Source organism: Mesoplodon densirostris, chromosome 13 (genome assembly GCF_025265405.1).
Source record: "Mesoplodon densirostris isolate mMesDen1 chromosome 13, mMesDen1 primary haplotype, whole genome shotgun sequence".
Lineage (NCBI taxonomy): Eukaryota > Metazoa > Chordata > Mammalia > Artiodactyla > Ziphiidae > Mesoplodon > Mesoplodon densirostris.
In genome coordinates, this window is record NC_082673.1 from 56,435,071 (window position 1) to 56,450,346 (window position 15,276).

The following is a 15,276-nucleotide window of genomic DNA, read 5'->3' on the forward strand; positions in this document are numbered from 1 at the left end:
CAAAACCTGGGGAATTACACTAACATCATTTGGTTCGATTTTTGGGAACATGGAAGTCCCACATTATAACAGAATGATGTCTAAATGGTGGAAACTTAAAATACAAGGGAAGTTGTCTCATGGGATTTAAAACTTGCTAAAGCATATAAAACAACCATAGGGGGCTTCCCTGGCGACGCAGTGGTTGAGAGTCTGCCTGCCGATGCAGGGAACACGGGTTCGTGTCCCGGTCTGGGAAGATCCCACATGCCGCGGAGCGGCTGGGCCCATGAGCCATGGCCGCTGAGCCTGCGCGTCCAGAACCTGTGCTCCGCAACGGGAGAGGCCACAGCAATGAGAGGCCCGTATACCGCAAAACAAACAAACAAACAAACAAAAAACAACAACCACAGGGAACTCTACTTAATGCACTGTAGGGTCCTAAATGGAGAGGATATATGTATATGTATGGCTGATTCATTTTGCTGTGCAGTAGAAGCTAACACAACATTGTAAAGCAGCTATAGTCCAATAAAAAATAATTAGAAAAATAAAAATAAAATAAATAAAGCATATAAAACAACTACATAAACCACTATCTGCTCATTTTAAAAATGAGCTTTCAATAAAATCTCTGTGACCAAAAAAATCATACTTAGGACATAAAATTATGACATAAATTGAATGATTTCTGTGGCTGTTGAAGCTGAAAGTCATTACATGAAATATGTGGAAATCTGTGCTGTAATTTTAAAGCATGAGGTCTGGTAAATCATTATCACATATCTCTTCCTTGAAATATAACAATCTAACATGAATTCAATTCCATAAATACTCATTTTTTAAACCACTGTTTAAATGCTGATGTTCAACTATATTGACTACATGGAAAAAGTTGTTTATGTAGTTTCATAGGAAACTCAGTAGCTCTCTAAAGATAGAACAAAGCACTCAGTGATCTTCTAACTGGTCTGTTAAGAGTCATAAAACTTGACTAAAAGAATTTTATCAGCTGTGGAAAAGTGATGCTACATGCTGATGGGAAATGTGTTGTAAATGATCTTATCTGTCTTTCTGATCTGCAAGGCATATGACTTGTACCCTAACACTAGCTAGCTTTGGAGGCCACAAGACCATTCAGTGTAGTTGGGTGAGCATGTAACGGATGCAGAAGCCCTATTCTAGTAATATGCCCAGCTAGGAATCCAAGTCTTAGACTGCTTTTCAGGGCAAAGGCTCAAGAAACCTATCAGCGTGGGAGATAAAAAAAAAATTCACATCCCTCTCCTCCTTCCCACCCAGGATTAACTATGTGGCAATCTGTTTTCATCTTGTGCTTCTCGGCCCTCTCTTTCAAAGTATACAACCATAATGGGCTATGCATACTAAGAAATGTGAAGAAAGCAACGGCAGTGAGCGAAATGGCTTGAAGCTATGAGGTAAGACTTATCAAGCAGACTCACAGGGAGAGTAGCAAAAAGAAAGGGGTAGGCAAAAAGAAAGCAAAAATGTCAGAGAGGAAATTCCTACCTATATCCATTTTACCCTATCAGCAAATCACTTGACTCTTTATAACTTTCTAGGCTCTACAATGCAAGAAGTCATGTATTACTGCTTTTGTGCCGTGGAGAAGTAGTTCTGTGTAGTGAAAAACAGCTTTGTGCTTAGACTTTGACATTGACCATACATGACTAGAGTGGTAGGGGGAAGAAAAAGGTCAGTAGGTATCAGGAGGTAATTAATCTGCTTTTGCCTATAACTGAAAAATCACAATGTCCTTCATTGTTAACTGCAATCTTAAAGAACCATATTTATACAAAAAGAAATGCTAACCTGTGAAAGTATCTCTGTCTTCATCACTCTGTAAGCAACGGAGATCAGAGAGAACGCCTTAATCGTCATTTCAGCCCTGCAGCGCCCCTGGCACTGTGCCTAGCACACGACAAGCAGTAGTAAACATGCACTGAACTGAATTTTCTGCATGAGTATCCCTGTCTCTTGATTCTTCTTTCTAGTGTTTCTTCTTTTCCCACCTTAGCCCTTATTTCTTCCCTTGGCTTGCTTCCCTCTGTCACTGCAGCTCAACTGATAACTTAGACAACATGAAATAATATTATGTTATATTATTTGGAAAAGAATTTTAGGTTCATGTTTTTAATTGGAAAAGTAAATGTTAGGAACGCTATCTTTTTTTTTTTTTTTTTTTTTTTTTTTTTTTTTGCTGTACGCGGGCCTCTCACTGCTGTGGCCTCTCCCGTTGCGGAGCACAGGCTCCGGACACACAGGCCCCGCGGCCATGGCTCGCGGGCCCAGCCGCTCCGCGGCACGTGGGATCCTCCGGGATCGGGGCACGAACCCGCGTCCCCTGCATCGGCAGGCGGACTCTCAACCACTGCGCCACCAGGGAGGCCCGGAACGCTATCTTTTTATCTCAAAAAATACTTTACAAATTAAATTATGGGTTAGTATCCTTCAACAGAAAAAAGTTCCATAACACTAAGTTAAAGATGTGCTACTTTCTGCTATATTAAAAGAATTTTTGAAAATTCACTTGTGCCATATTCCTTTCACTGTTAAATAAAGACAAGAAACAAAATTTTCCACAACTGGCTATAACAAGCAACACAGAACTATCCTGGTTTCTATAGAAGTATACTCTCAAAACAGAAAATTAATATTCAATGGGAAAAAAAAAGCCACATACTTTTCATAGTTCCATCTTCTTCTTCCTCATCCTCACTGTTTATAACCATGGTCCCCAAGTCAGATTCTAACATTGTGCTATTATGTTCAATCATGGTCTGGGCCCCTTCACTCATCGTGCTTGTAGCCCTCATGGTGCCCACGCTTTCCGAGCTAGTCTTCACCATGGTGTGGGAGTCCAGCTCATCTTCATCCTGCAAACAAAACACTGCAGTGAAGGAAGACTTTTCTAACATAGATGGATATCTTACAATACTATGAACATATTATATTTTCATAGTGAAAAATACTACTATCACTACTAATTTTAATGTAAGGACATAAATACAGTGTTATCATAAGACCCAAAAGTTATCAAAAATAACCTAAAGGTTTAAGTAATTAAAGCAACAGAAATTGTTTGATGAAATAGCAGGCTGCTAGCTGTTCTCAAAATAAGGATTAAGACAGGAAGATTATTAACAAAGAATATATAACAAAAAAAACAAAAGAGGGCCTCCCTGGTGGCGCAGTGGTTGAGAGTCCGCCTGCCGATGCAGGGGATACGGGTTCGTGCCCCGGTCTGGGAGGATCCCATATGCCGCGGAGCGGCTGGGCCCGTGAGCCATGGCCGCTGGGTCTGCGCATCCGGAGCCTGTGCTCCGCAACGGGAGAGGCCACAACAGTGAGAGGCCCACATACCGCAAAAAAAAAAAAAAAAAAAAAAAGAAAAAAAAAAAAAAAAAAAAAAAAAAAAAAGAGAGCACATTAAAGACAGAACATGTTGGCACTATTATAACAGCTTTAACAATGTTTATAACTTTGTACAAAAGCCATTAGCTTTTTAAAAATTATAAATATACATAACATAAAATTTACCATTTTAATCATTTTTCATTGCACAGTTCTGTGGCATTAAGTACATTCACAGTGCTGTCCAAGTTGTCCAATCATCATCAATACCCTTTTGGAGAAATTTTTCATTATCTCCAACAGAAATTCTGTACCCATCAAAAACTAACTCCTTATTACTTCCTTCACCCAATCACTGGTAACCTCTAATCTACTTTCTGTTACTATGAACTCACCTATTCTAGGTACCTCAAAAAAGTAGAAGCATGCCTTTTGCATCTTTTGTGTCTGGTTTATTTCACTTAGCATGTTTTCAAGGTTCATCTGTATTGTACCAGATGTCAGAATCTCATTCCTTTTTAAGACTGAATGATATTCCATTGCATGTACACACACACACACACACACACACACACACACACACACACACACACCCCTTTTGTTTACCCATTCATTTGTTAATGGACATTAAGGTGTTTACACCTTTTGGTTATTATGAATAATGTTCTGAACACTGGTATATAAGTATCTATAGATAGATGGTCCCCAACTTATGATGGTCTGACTTAGGATTTTTCAATGTTACAAGAGTACAAACGAGATACACATTCAGTAGAAACCGTACTTTGAATTTTGAACTTTTCCTGGGCTAGCAATACGCAGTACGATACTCTCGTGATGCTGGGCAACAGCAGCAAGCTGCAGCTCCGTCAGCCACGTGATCAGGGATGTAAACAACCCATACATTTACAACAATTCTGTACCCATACAACCATTCTGTGCTTCACTTTCAGTATAGTATTCAAGGAATTACATGAGATTCCACACTGTTATAAAATAGGCTTTGTGTTCAATGATTTTGTCAAACTGTAGGTTAATTTAAGTGTTCTGAGCACATTTAAGGTAGGCTAGACTAAGCTATGTTTTTCGGCAGGTTAGGTGTATTAAATACATTTTCAACTTAACGATATTTTCAACTAAAGATGAGCTTATCGGGATGTAACCCCATCATAATTTAAGGAAGATCTGTATTTGAGTCCCTGCTTTCAATTCTTTTGGGTGTATGCCTAGAAGTGCAATTTATATCAAATGGTAATTCTCAATTTTGGGGGGAACTGTCAAAACGTTTTCCACATTGGCCACACCATTTTATATTCCAGCAGTGTACAGGGTTCCAACTTATCCACATCCTCACCAACACTTGTTATTTTCCCTTTTTTTTTTCTTTTTGAGAACAGACATCCTAATGGTTGTGTGGTATCTCATTGTGGTTTGATTTGCATTTCCCTAATAACTAGTGATATTGCGCATCTTTTCATGTGCTTATTGGCCACTTGTGTATCTTCTTTGGAGAAATGTCTATTCAACTCCTTTGCCCATTGTTGTTATAGACTGTTTTTTGTTGTCGTTGAGCTGAAGAAGTTCACTTTATGTTCTGGATATTAATCGCTTATCAGATATATGATTTGCAAATATTTCTCTCCATTCTGTAGGTTGTCTTTTCACTCTCTTGATAGTTTCTTTGATACACAAAAGCTTTTCATTTTGATGAACTCCAATTTACCTATTTTTTCTCTTTTGTTGCCTATGCTTTTGTTGTCATATCCTAGCCACTGGCTTTTTTTTTTTTTTTTTTTTTTTTTTTTTGCGGTACGCGGGCCTCTCACTGTTGTGGCCTCTCCCGTTGCGGAGCACAGGCTCCGGACGTGCAGGCTCAGCGGCCATGGCTCACGGGCCCAGCCGCTCCGCAGCATGTGGGATCTTCCCAGACCGGGGCACGAACCCATGTCCCCTGCATCGTCAGGCAGACTCTCAACCACTGCGCCACCAGGGAAGCCCGCCATTGGCTTTTAAATGTAAATTCACAGAAGAATCAAGTCAGTAATATAAGTATGAACCAAAAAATACTCTTTAGAATGTTCACCAAAAGATAAACTGGAATAGGGCCATAAAACTAAACTAACAAATTCTGTTTGAGAAACCAAGCAATGTGCTATTTAGAAAAACTTGATCATGTACTGAAATTAATTTATATCTATTCCACTTTAAGTAGAAACAAACAAACAAAACCTAAGTTCTGACAGAGGTCAAAATGCAAATATTGGAGAACAGGAACATCCATGTTGTTCTCAGCTCTTTGATAGCCCTCCTCATCCTCAACCTACAGGATAAATTCAGCATTATATCTTCTGCTCTTCTTTCATGAGCTTCTCTTCTTTTAGACTTCTTCATTCTTATGCATTCAACTATCTAATATATTGAGGACTCCCAAATCCTGACATCTTTCTGACTTTACTTACTACTTAAATGCTTAATGATGTTTAAAACTCAACATTCTCAAACGAGATCATTTCATCCATCTCCTTGGCCCCCTCCAGTCTGCCTCCATCCCTGACAATAACCACTACAAAGCACAGTCATCTTCATTAGCTAACTGAGAGTAAAACTGCAATGTCTTTGGGGGGTTATTTTCTTTCATACCCTATATACTATCAGTCAACAAGTTCTTCAAAAAATTCTCTCTCAGCTCCATCTCTTCTTTTCCATTCCCACTGCTACTGAGTATATTCCTCCTTACCTCATGCCTGAGTTACTGCAGGAAGAGCACCCTGACCTCCTAGAATCAGACAGATGTTAGTTCAAATCCTGGCTCAACTCACTTAGTAGCCTTAAGACCTTTAGGAAACCTATTTAAACTCTCTGAACTTTAGTTTCTTTCATTGGTGTTATGATGATTAAGTGAGAAAACGTATGTAAACTGCTTGCATGCCATAGGAATAAGGTAGTTTTACCCCTTCTTCAAAGTATACATACTATACCAATCTTTCTTGAATACTACTTGTATTATAATACTCTTCTACTGAAGAATCTATAATGGCTCCCAGTTCTTGCCTGCATTGAAAGCTAAACAAAGCTGCCTAGATTTTTTTTTTTTTTTTTTTTTTTTTTTTTTTGCTGTACGCGGGCCTCTCACTGCTGTGGCCTCTCCCGTTGCGGAGCACAGGCTCCGGACACACAGGCTCCGCGGCCATGGCTCGCGGGCCCAGCCGCTCCGCGGCATGTGGGATCTTCCGGGATCGGGGCACGAACCCGTGTCCCCTGCATCGGCAGGCGGACTCTCAACCACTGCGCCACCATGGAAGCCCTAGCTGCCTAGATTTTAATGCCCTCTATGTTATCTTATTTTATATGGCCAATCCTATTTTCCCATTGTTCCCAGATCATTCAATAGAGTCAGGCTGACCTCAACTGGGTCTCCAGCTGCCATAAACCCATATGCTCATTAAAGACTTCATCTTTGCTCACATCACATCTCCTTTTCTACCCAGGATGCTCTTTCCTCTCTAATTCATTTTAATTAAATCCTATCTAGTTGCAGATCAAGTATCTATTACCTTTATGGCAAATTCAGTCTTTATTAATTATCCTCTTTTCCAAACTTCTAGAATTTATAAAGCCTGCATTACACACTTTTGCATTTAAATTATGATCTCATATCGTACTGTTTCATAAAATCTTTTATAAATGTAAGCACCTATGGAGAAGAGTGCCTTATAGTACTTCTGAATCTACTAAAGTGTTTCATTCAGTAGTCCACACACAGTAAGCATTCATTTATATATTTACTTTATCACAGAATTATAAAATCATGAACCTTTAATAATTCAACCCCTCATTTTATACATAAAAAACCGAGGCCCACAGAAAGTAAGAGACTTCCCCAAGGTCACACACCTACTTAAAGTGGAGCTGGGACTAAGAAACTAGTTCCTTTATTTCTTAACCCATTATCCCACCAAGTACATATACGTTACTTACATTTAAATTTTGATCTACTTGAATGCTTAAGTTAGAGGTGCAGGTTTACAGTTTTAAAAGCTTATGTCACCAGCTCCTATGCCCAAAGAGTCCCATACGAATTACTTGGTCCATCCTAGTCACAGCCACTGTCTTCTCTTGGACTATTAGAACAGCCTCCTAGCAGTTTTCACTGTTTCCCCTCTTGCCCCTGTTAGTCTCCCACATAACAGGCAGATGGATCCTTTCAAAAGACAAATCACATCATGTTACACTCCTGCTCAAAACCCTGCATTTGGCTTCCCATCACACTTACATTAAAGCCCCAAATCTTTATAATGGCCAAATGTGATCTGGCCCAGTAATATCTGCCAATCCTATCTCCTATCACATTCCTTCTCACTCACCAAGTTCCAGCCAGGCTGGCCTCCTTTGCTATTTCTTGTGCATTCTAGCATGTTCCTCCTTGGGCTTTTAAATTGGCTGTTCTCTCAGCCTAGAATGCTCTTCTTTAAGACAGTTTTATTTTTTGCTTAACTCAGGTCTCCACTTAGATGCTAACCTCCTTAGTGATGCTTTTTCTGACCACCAATCCAAAATTGAAGTCCCCACCAAACTTTTATCCTTCTATATTCTTCATAGCCTGTACCTGGTTTTTCTACCAGTATAATATAAGTTTGATAAAGACAAAGAAAGCTTCTTTTTCACAGATGAACCCTCAATGCTTAGAACACCTGGCATATATTAGGTACTTGATAAAAATTTATTTAATAAATGAAGCAATTCATATTTTTACCTAATTCATTCAACAAGCATTTATTGTAAACTTATAATATGTCAAGGAGTGAACCAGGCATTGGAGATACAAAGATGAATAAGAAACGGTTTTGCTCCATTTTTGTTTTTTTAAGAAGTCTGAAGTCTAAGAAAACTGACATGTGAACAATAAATTACAAGGCAATTTGTTAAACGCTGTAAGGAAAGTGTTGGCAAAGTACAATGGGAGTACCAAAAGTACAGCCTCTGACTCCACCTCTGTCAAATGAAGAAAGCCTCACAGGGGACACTGCCCTTAAATTAGGTCTTAAAGGATGAGAAGACTATAACACTTAATATATATATACACAAGTGGGGGTGCTTTATATTACAACTTCTTTTTACAACAGAACTACACTTAGACATCCCTTCTCAGCTTAGACACCCCGAGACTGAATTAGGTGTCATACTTTTGTATGGCTATAGCACCTTGTGCTTATGCCTATTATACACTTATTACACAATACTCTAATTGTCTGTACACTTGACTTGTCCAAATCTATTAAACAGACTCTAAAAGCTATTATAAGGGCAGTAACCAGATCCTGTTAACAGTTATATTCCTGGTATCCAGTACAAAGCCTTGTTCTCATTACATAATCTATTATATTAATGTTAAAGCCCTCATTATGAGTTAGTGCTAAAGCATAGAATGTTATGCAAAGTTCTATTGTAGAACTTTATTTAAACCAACTAATTACTTAAAACATAAAATGGCTATTAAAGAAACTTCGGGAGGGAAAATAATACTGTTAATTAGAATTATTCAATTGATCACTTATCAAATAATGATAAAATAGTTATCATCAATGAGTTAAAAACACTATACTAAGGGCTTTTTGTAGGTCACCCCTATTTAATCCTTTTATTAATTCTGTGAGATATTATTGTCCCCGTTGTGTAAATGATGAACCTGCAGTTCAAATGGGTTTAATAATTTGTCCAAGGTCATATAACAGATAAGTGGAAGGGCAAGGATTCTAACCAGGCTGTTTGATTCTAAAGCCCAATATCTAACTTCCAATTGTATAAGGCTTCTGAATTTTAAATTATTTCTCAACTCTAGTTTAATTTATATGACAGGTTAGATAGAGCATGCTTCATTTTGCTAAGTTAAGAGATGAAGAAACTGACATACACATAAGTAAACTAATTTGCACTTGGTCAAAAAGCTAATAAAAATGGTTTTACTCTTTTCACTAGACTCCACTAAGGAGGGAGGAAAAAAGTTGATTTTCTATCAGTTCTTTTCAAAAATCTACTGCTAATTTAATACCTTATTTTATCGTGGTTCCAAACCAGTTAATTCCCAAAACACTAAATCTGTTTTTATATGTGTGAGTCATTTATCTCTTATCCTTATAAGATTCAGTGCTGTGACCGTTAAATTTAACAAGAAACATAACATCTGGTTAGTGTGAAATAATACTTTAAAATTTTCCTGTATTCTATATTAGACTTGAATCTATGCTGGGATAATGAAGCTTGTGCCTCCGGATGCACATAACTGGCTTAATCTATAAAATTATAAAAACACTAAATCAAGTTTGGAAGGGATCGTTTTCACTGCATATTATTTTCACTTACATAATCACTTTGCTAAAGGATGCTAAACCAATCTACAAATTGACAGTAAAAAAAAAGACAGTAATGAAAAAAAATAATGAGCACTCAATTCACTAATGAGAGGGTGACATCCAAACAGTAATTACTAAAGTATGGAAGGAATGAGAAGTTCTTTTTTATGAAATTAGCAAATCAAACACTAAAAATTTGGTGATGGTGTTGAAAACTTTTCAGTAACACTTTTTACTTTTTTAAATCATTAACTCAAATTATTCTTAATATTTTAGATGATTGTTAAAATTTCCATTTGACACTTTACATTTTCATAATAAAACAGTTATTTATAATGTTTTTCCAAAGTTATACTTCATTTATATATACTCTGTTACTCCTTACAAGAGAAAAGCAGAAGAAAAACATGTTGATACTTTATAGAAAAAGGTCTGCAGAGCAGATGCTTCCCCACTGTAGAAAGCGGCCAATTCCAGTAAGGAATACAATAGCATTTTCAATCAGTGGTCATCATGTGCCAGGAATGCAAAACAGAGTACTGACGATAATCCAGGTTATGAATCATAAAATCCACATGGAATACAAATATTTGAAAACATCATTAGGAAATCCTACTCCACTGCTAAGACAGATTTATGCTATAACAGTCTGAGAAATAATCAGAGCCTTTGCACTAGGTATCTTTACATTTGCAATATCTACCACCTTAAAGGATTTTCTAAATATTCAGCTACTATCTGATTGATTTAAAAGATATTAACAGAAACATTTTTAGAAAGTATTTGTCATTTCTAACATTAATGAGATAAGACTATTCTTAGATAAATAGGTGTCTTTTTAATTTGAAATATTCTAATTATTTTCTCTTCCTGAAATGATATTAAATACTTCTTTATTACCTATACAATTACATAACAGTACATTATCAATACAGAACAGTGAGCTTAGTGACACTGATTCAATTAGACACTCCTATTGGGTATGCATTCTACTACAGCATGAAAAAACCTATTTTTCAGGAAAAAAATGAATGTTTAAGACACATAAGTGAACCAATTATACAAAAAGTTGCAATATTATAGTGGTCTAGGTATCTGTAAAACGTTTTAGAGGCGCTAATCAGGGATGGCACTGACAGAAAAGAATAATGTAACAAAACATACTACAAATACAAAACTGAGCTTTCAAGATAGTAGAGGAAATCTCCAAGAGCCCCAAACAACTAGGTACTAGAGTGAGAATAAGCTAAATCCGACCTTAGGGCTGCCATAGGGGCATGTGATGATGGGGGTGCGATGGTGATGGGTTATCCATTTTAATGGATAAAGGAAGGCAAGAGTCTTTGGGTTCTCTCCAAAGTAGAACTGAAATTCTTACATAAAATTGGGAATCTTGAAAGTCTACATCCTCAGTGAAAGGACAGACAAGAAAAAATGTACTCACAGGTAAGGGAGATGACATATAAACTTGTCTGCCTCACCTGGGCTATAGGTAAAGATGAGGAATGGATATGGTGGGGGATTTTCCCTTTAGGATGTACAGACATGGGTTTGGGTTTTCTAACATTACCCACATGGTCTGGGGAACCCCATGCTGAGAAATTAGTTGAATGCAGTCTCAGTATGGAAGAACCCCAGGTGCCTGATGAAAACAAATTAAAATCCACACTAAAGGGACTCATACTCAACCTTCAACCCAAGACTCACATCATTCTCAGAGATAAAATTCAACTAAACTTGAGCTTACAGAAAGACAAAGAATAAACAAGCTGCCAAGATGGATGGAAAAAAACACAGAATTAAGACTCACTTGCTCCTTAGAATTAAATTACTCCCCTTGGACAGCTGGATCTTTCTAAGATAAAAATTTCTAGGACCAAAATGAGGAAAGAGTAGACAGTGGCACCCTAGATTGGGAAAAACAAGCACAAAGGTAGAAATATTATGGCTGGAAGGGAAAGCGTTAAGTGAGCTGGGCTGCATTAAGGAATGGCCTACAGGTTACAGAGTGCTTTAAACGCTGGGAGCCAGCATGCGCTGCTTGGCAGAGTGATGGGAACCTTGCAAACTAAGGGGTGAACTGGAGAAGGAGACTGAAGAAAGAGAGCCTGGAATCAGAAGGTTATTACTGAAATCTAGATTTGAGGTGATTAGAATCTGTGCTGAAAAGGTCCTATACAAACTGGTTTAAATGACAAGTCCGATCTAAAAGAAATCATGAAAGAAGAAACAACATATTCTAGAAACTTTCTGGACATCAAATACAATGAATCAAAAATAACTACAATATTCTGGACCTAAAGAGGCCAAACTGACTCTAAAGAGAAAACTGTAAAAGATTCTAATCTGAGTAGATGAAGACAGAAAATAAAATAGATAATGCCAGTTACTGATAACCAAAAAATGACTTAATGGAATTTGCCACTTTAGCACATGATAAAGGCACTGAATTCCAATGATTAATTTGTGGGGTAAAGAGTCAAATAAGAGTCAACGCGGTCCAGCAGTTAAGAATCCGCCTTCCAACGCAGGGGACGCAGGTTTGATCCCTGATCCAGGAACTAAGATCCCACATGCCTGTGTGCTCTAGAGCTCACATGCAGCAACAACTGAGCCTGTGTGCTCTGTGCGCCACAACTAGAGAGAAGCCCACGTCCCGCAATGAAGGATCCCGCATGCCACAACAGACCCCATGTGATGCAACTAAGACCCAATGCAGCCAAATAAATAAATAAAATATATAATAAAAATTTTTTTTTAAAGAAATCAACATGGCATGTGCAGTGCAACTTCAAGGAAATGAGCATAAAATTGGGGAAACCTGTGGCAGGTTTTACTTTTCTCCCCATGCAGAACTAAATCAGGTCTTGGTGGTTGTGCTCACATGCTAACCTGTGTCAGTAAATAAATTTTAATAATTCTTGAGTTAGAAAAGGCAAAAAACAAAGGGAACCATTGTACATTTGCTTGTGTGCCTCACATCATGGAAGAGCCCTGTGTACCATTAAACTAAAGGCACTCTCTACTATAGCAAGGTGAAACTACTGATGTGACCCAACAGAACACTCATTATCTTTAAATTCCACTTCCAAATATGGTAAAGGATAGCACTTATCCATTGCCTCTGTTCTCAATACATCTGCAGTGTCTACTATTTCTGTGTTACAAGTGAAAGAGCCCACAGTAGAATCAACTGGTTAACTCTGGTCGCATTCAGTACCATATCCAACCCAACCGAGCTAAGAACTACTGAGAAAACATCAGAAATATTCTCCTTCAAACTGCCCTCCTTAAGCACTGTTGCAATGTCTGACAGGTTGAAAAAAGTAATATATTGATATTCACCAATTAAATATTACTAAGACTTACAGTATCTGGAAATCTGTACAAAGAATGAACTTCCTTCCCACTGATTTAAGTAGGTGTTCCTTCTGCTTCACTGCAAAAGCAGAAGAGCTTATACAGCTGCTGTCTTTGACATACCTATCTTTAACAAACAGAAACGTCTGCCTTCATGCATCCTAACTTTCTGCACGCTCACGGGCATGTTTTAAAGTTACATCAAAGCTTTCACGATCTCCGAAAGTCATTAACGACTTGTTCATCAGTACAACAAACCTAAACGGTGAGAAGGGTATGGGCAGGACTTCAGAGGCTCCATGATGCAAGACTGTACAAGTTCCTGGCATTATATTAAAAGCTTCCAAACAAAAGATTGTCTTACATCCCCTGTGCACAATACTGAAATACAATAGAGTAAATTTAAAAAGTAAAAGCAACCTTAACCATGACTTCTCTTTTTTCTCTCACAGCCAAAAGCATGTCAAAGGATTAACAAAATATAAAGATTATAAAATCAAATATTTTAAAATAAAAACAACACCTTTAAAAACTGTTGTGTTGTTACAAGCAGTTTATAAAAAATCCACAAGAGGGCACCAGAGACAAAAGGCTAGAACAAATTCCATTAATTTGTGATTTACACAGATAAAACAGGTTCATAAAATAGGTTATTTTATTTACTAACATACTATCAATACCTTTCAGAAACAGACTATTGGCCACTGATTTTTTTAAAAAACTGATATTTTTAAAATACTATAGCCACTGCCATGTTATATTTTTATATAAGCAACATTTATGTTTCTTAAGGGATATACTACATTCAGTAATCTCCCCAATGACTTGCATATAATAGCAGGAGCTCAGTGAACACTTGTTGATTCCACAAAATTGACAGAAACATACAACAGGAAATATCAAGTATTCAGATCACTGTGTCACTGCATTCTAAATTGCTTTCATATAAACAGATTTATGATTGTATAATCTTATGTTCTTAGAACAAATAGAACTATGAGCTAATTTGTCTTTGAAAATAATTTCTTTTTATTATCCTTTCTTTCTCTTACTCCTTTTCTGCTCCATTATGGTCGTGTTTAACAACAAATAGAAACTTTAATATATACTTAACAAAAGAAATCACTTGTATAAACTCAGAAATGATAACATTAAGAAATCAGCTTCCAAAACATACAATTTAGAAGGAGACTGCCTGAATCACAATAAAATAACAATATTAATTTTAGCATGCAGTTACATTACTGAAACTCCTGATACAAATGACATTCTGGGGCAGAGAAATGCCAAGTCAGGGCAGCAAAAAACAAGCAATTGCCCCCAAAACAAAATATTTATCACATGTTTGACTTAAGCATTGCTCCACAAATACTTCAGGTACCAGTATGTACCTTATTATTTTTAAATGCAGATACTTTCTGTGTTGATGATAATCTTGTGGCACTATGCTAAATAATAAGGGGTTAAGTCAGTTAAAACCCATTATAAAGCAATTTTATACATATATTTATTGATTTCATAAATATTGATTAAATATTTATAAGTACCTACCTACTGTGTGCAAGGCAGTATGCTGAGATACAGTCTTTGTCTTTGAGAAATGTACAGGTTAGTGGAGAAAGTTAGAAAGTGGACATAAATACAGTGAGATAAGCATTCTCACAGAGCTAAACACAGATACCATAGGAGCACAGAGGAGCACTTGCCTGACCAAAGCCTTGGAGATCATGAAAAGTTCCCCCTTTCCAGAGGAATCAATGGCTGAGATGACTCCTGAAGGATAAGGAGTTAATCAGGCAAATGAGGGTGACCTAAGAAGTGGTCTAGCAGAAGCAGCAACTGATGTTTCTCTTTAGACACTTTTTGAGCAATCTCACTCTTGCTTAAGGTTTAACCACCAAATGTAGAAAGCCTGCTGATTCTCCAACTGCTTGAGCGCTCTCCCTTGGGGTTCAAAACTGCATATCCAGCTGCCTGCTACAAAATGACTTTGATGACCCACGGACATGTCAAATTAAATAAGGTCTAAAATGATCTCATCTTACCTAGAAAGTTGCCCTGTAAAGAGTACTGCTGGAGAATACTTCAGCCACAATATGATAGAGGTGGAGAGAGAATATGATGAAGTGAAGAAACAAAGGCTCTATTTTATCAAGAAGTCTGGCTATGAATAATTTGTTGTTGATTTCTTCTTTAGTTTTTTAACGGTCAA

The 15,276-nt window shown here is 37.3% G+C and overlaps 1 protein-coding gene across 2 annotated transcripts in view; it reads right to left on the bottom strand.

The window, feature by feature from the left end:
* The window catches only part of STK3 (serine/threonine kinase 3), a 310,727-nt gene that overhangs the window by 82,727 nt on the left and 212,724 nt on the right, over positions 1-15,276 (bottom strand). For both annotated transcript variants that reach the window (XM_060115637.1, XM_060115638.1), the window contains exon 9: positions 2,684-2,876. In XM_060115637.1, coding sequence (XP_059971620.1) covers positions 2,684-2,876 — 193 coding nt within the window. The remainder of the gene's footprint in view (positions 1-2,683; positions 2,877-15,276) is intronic.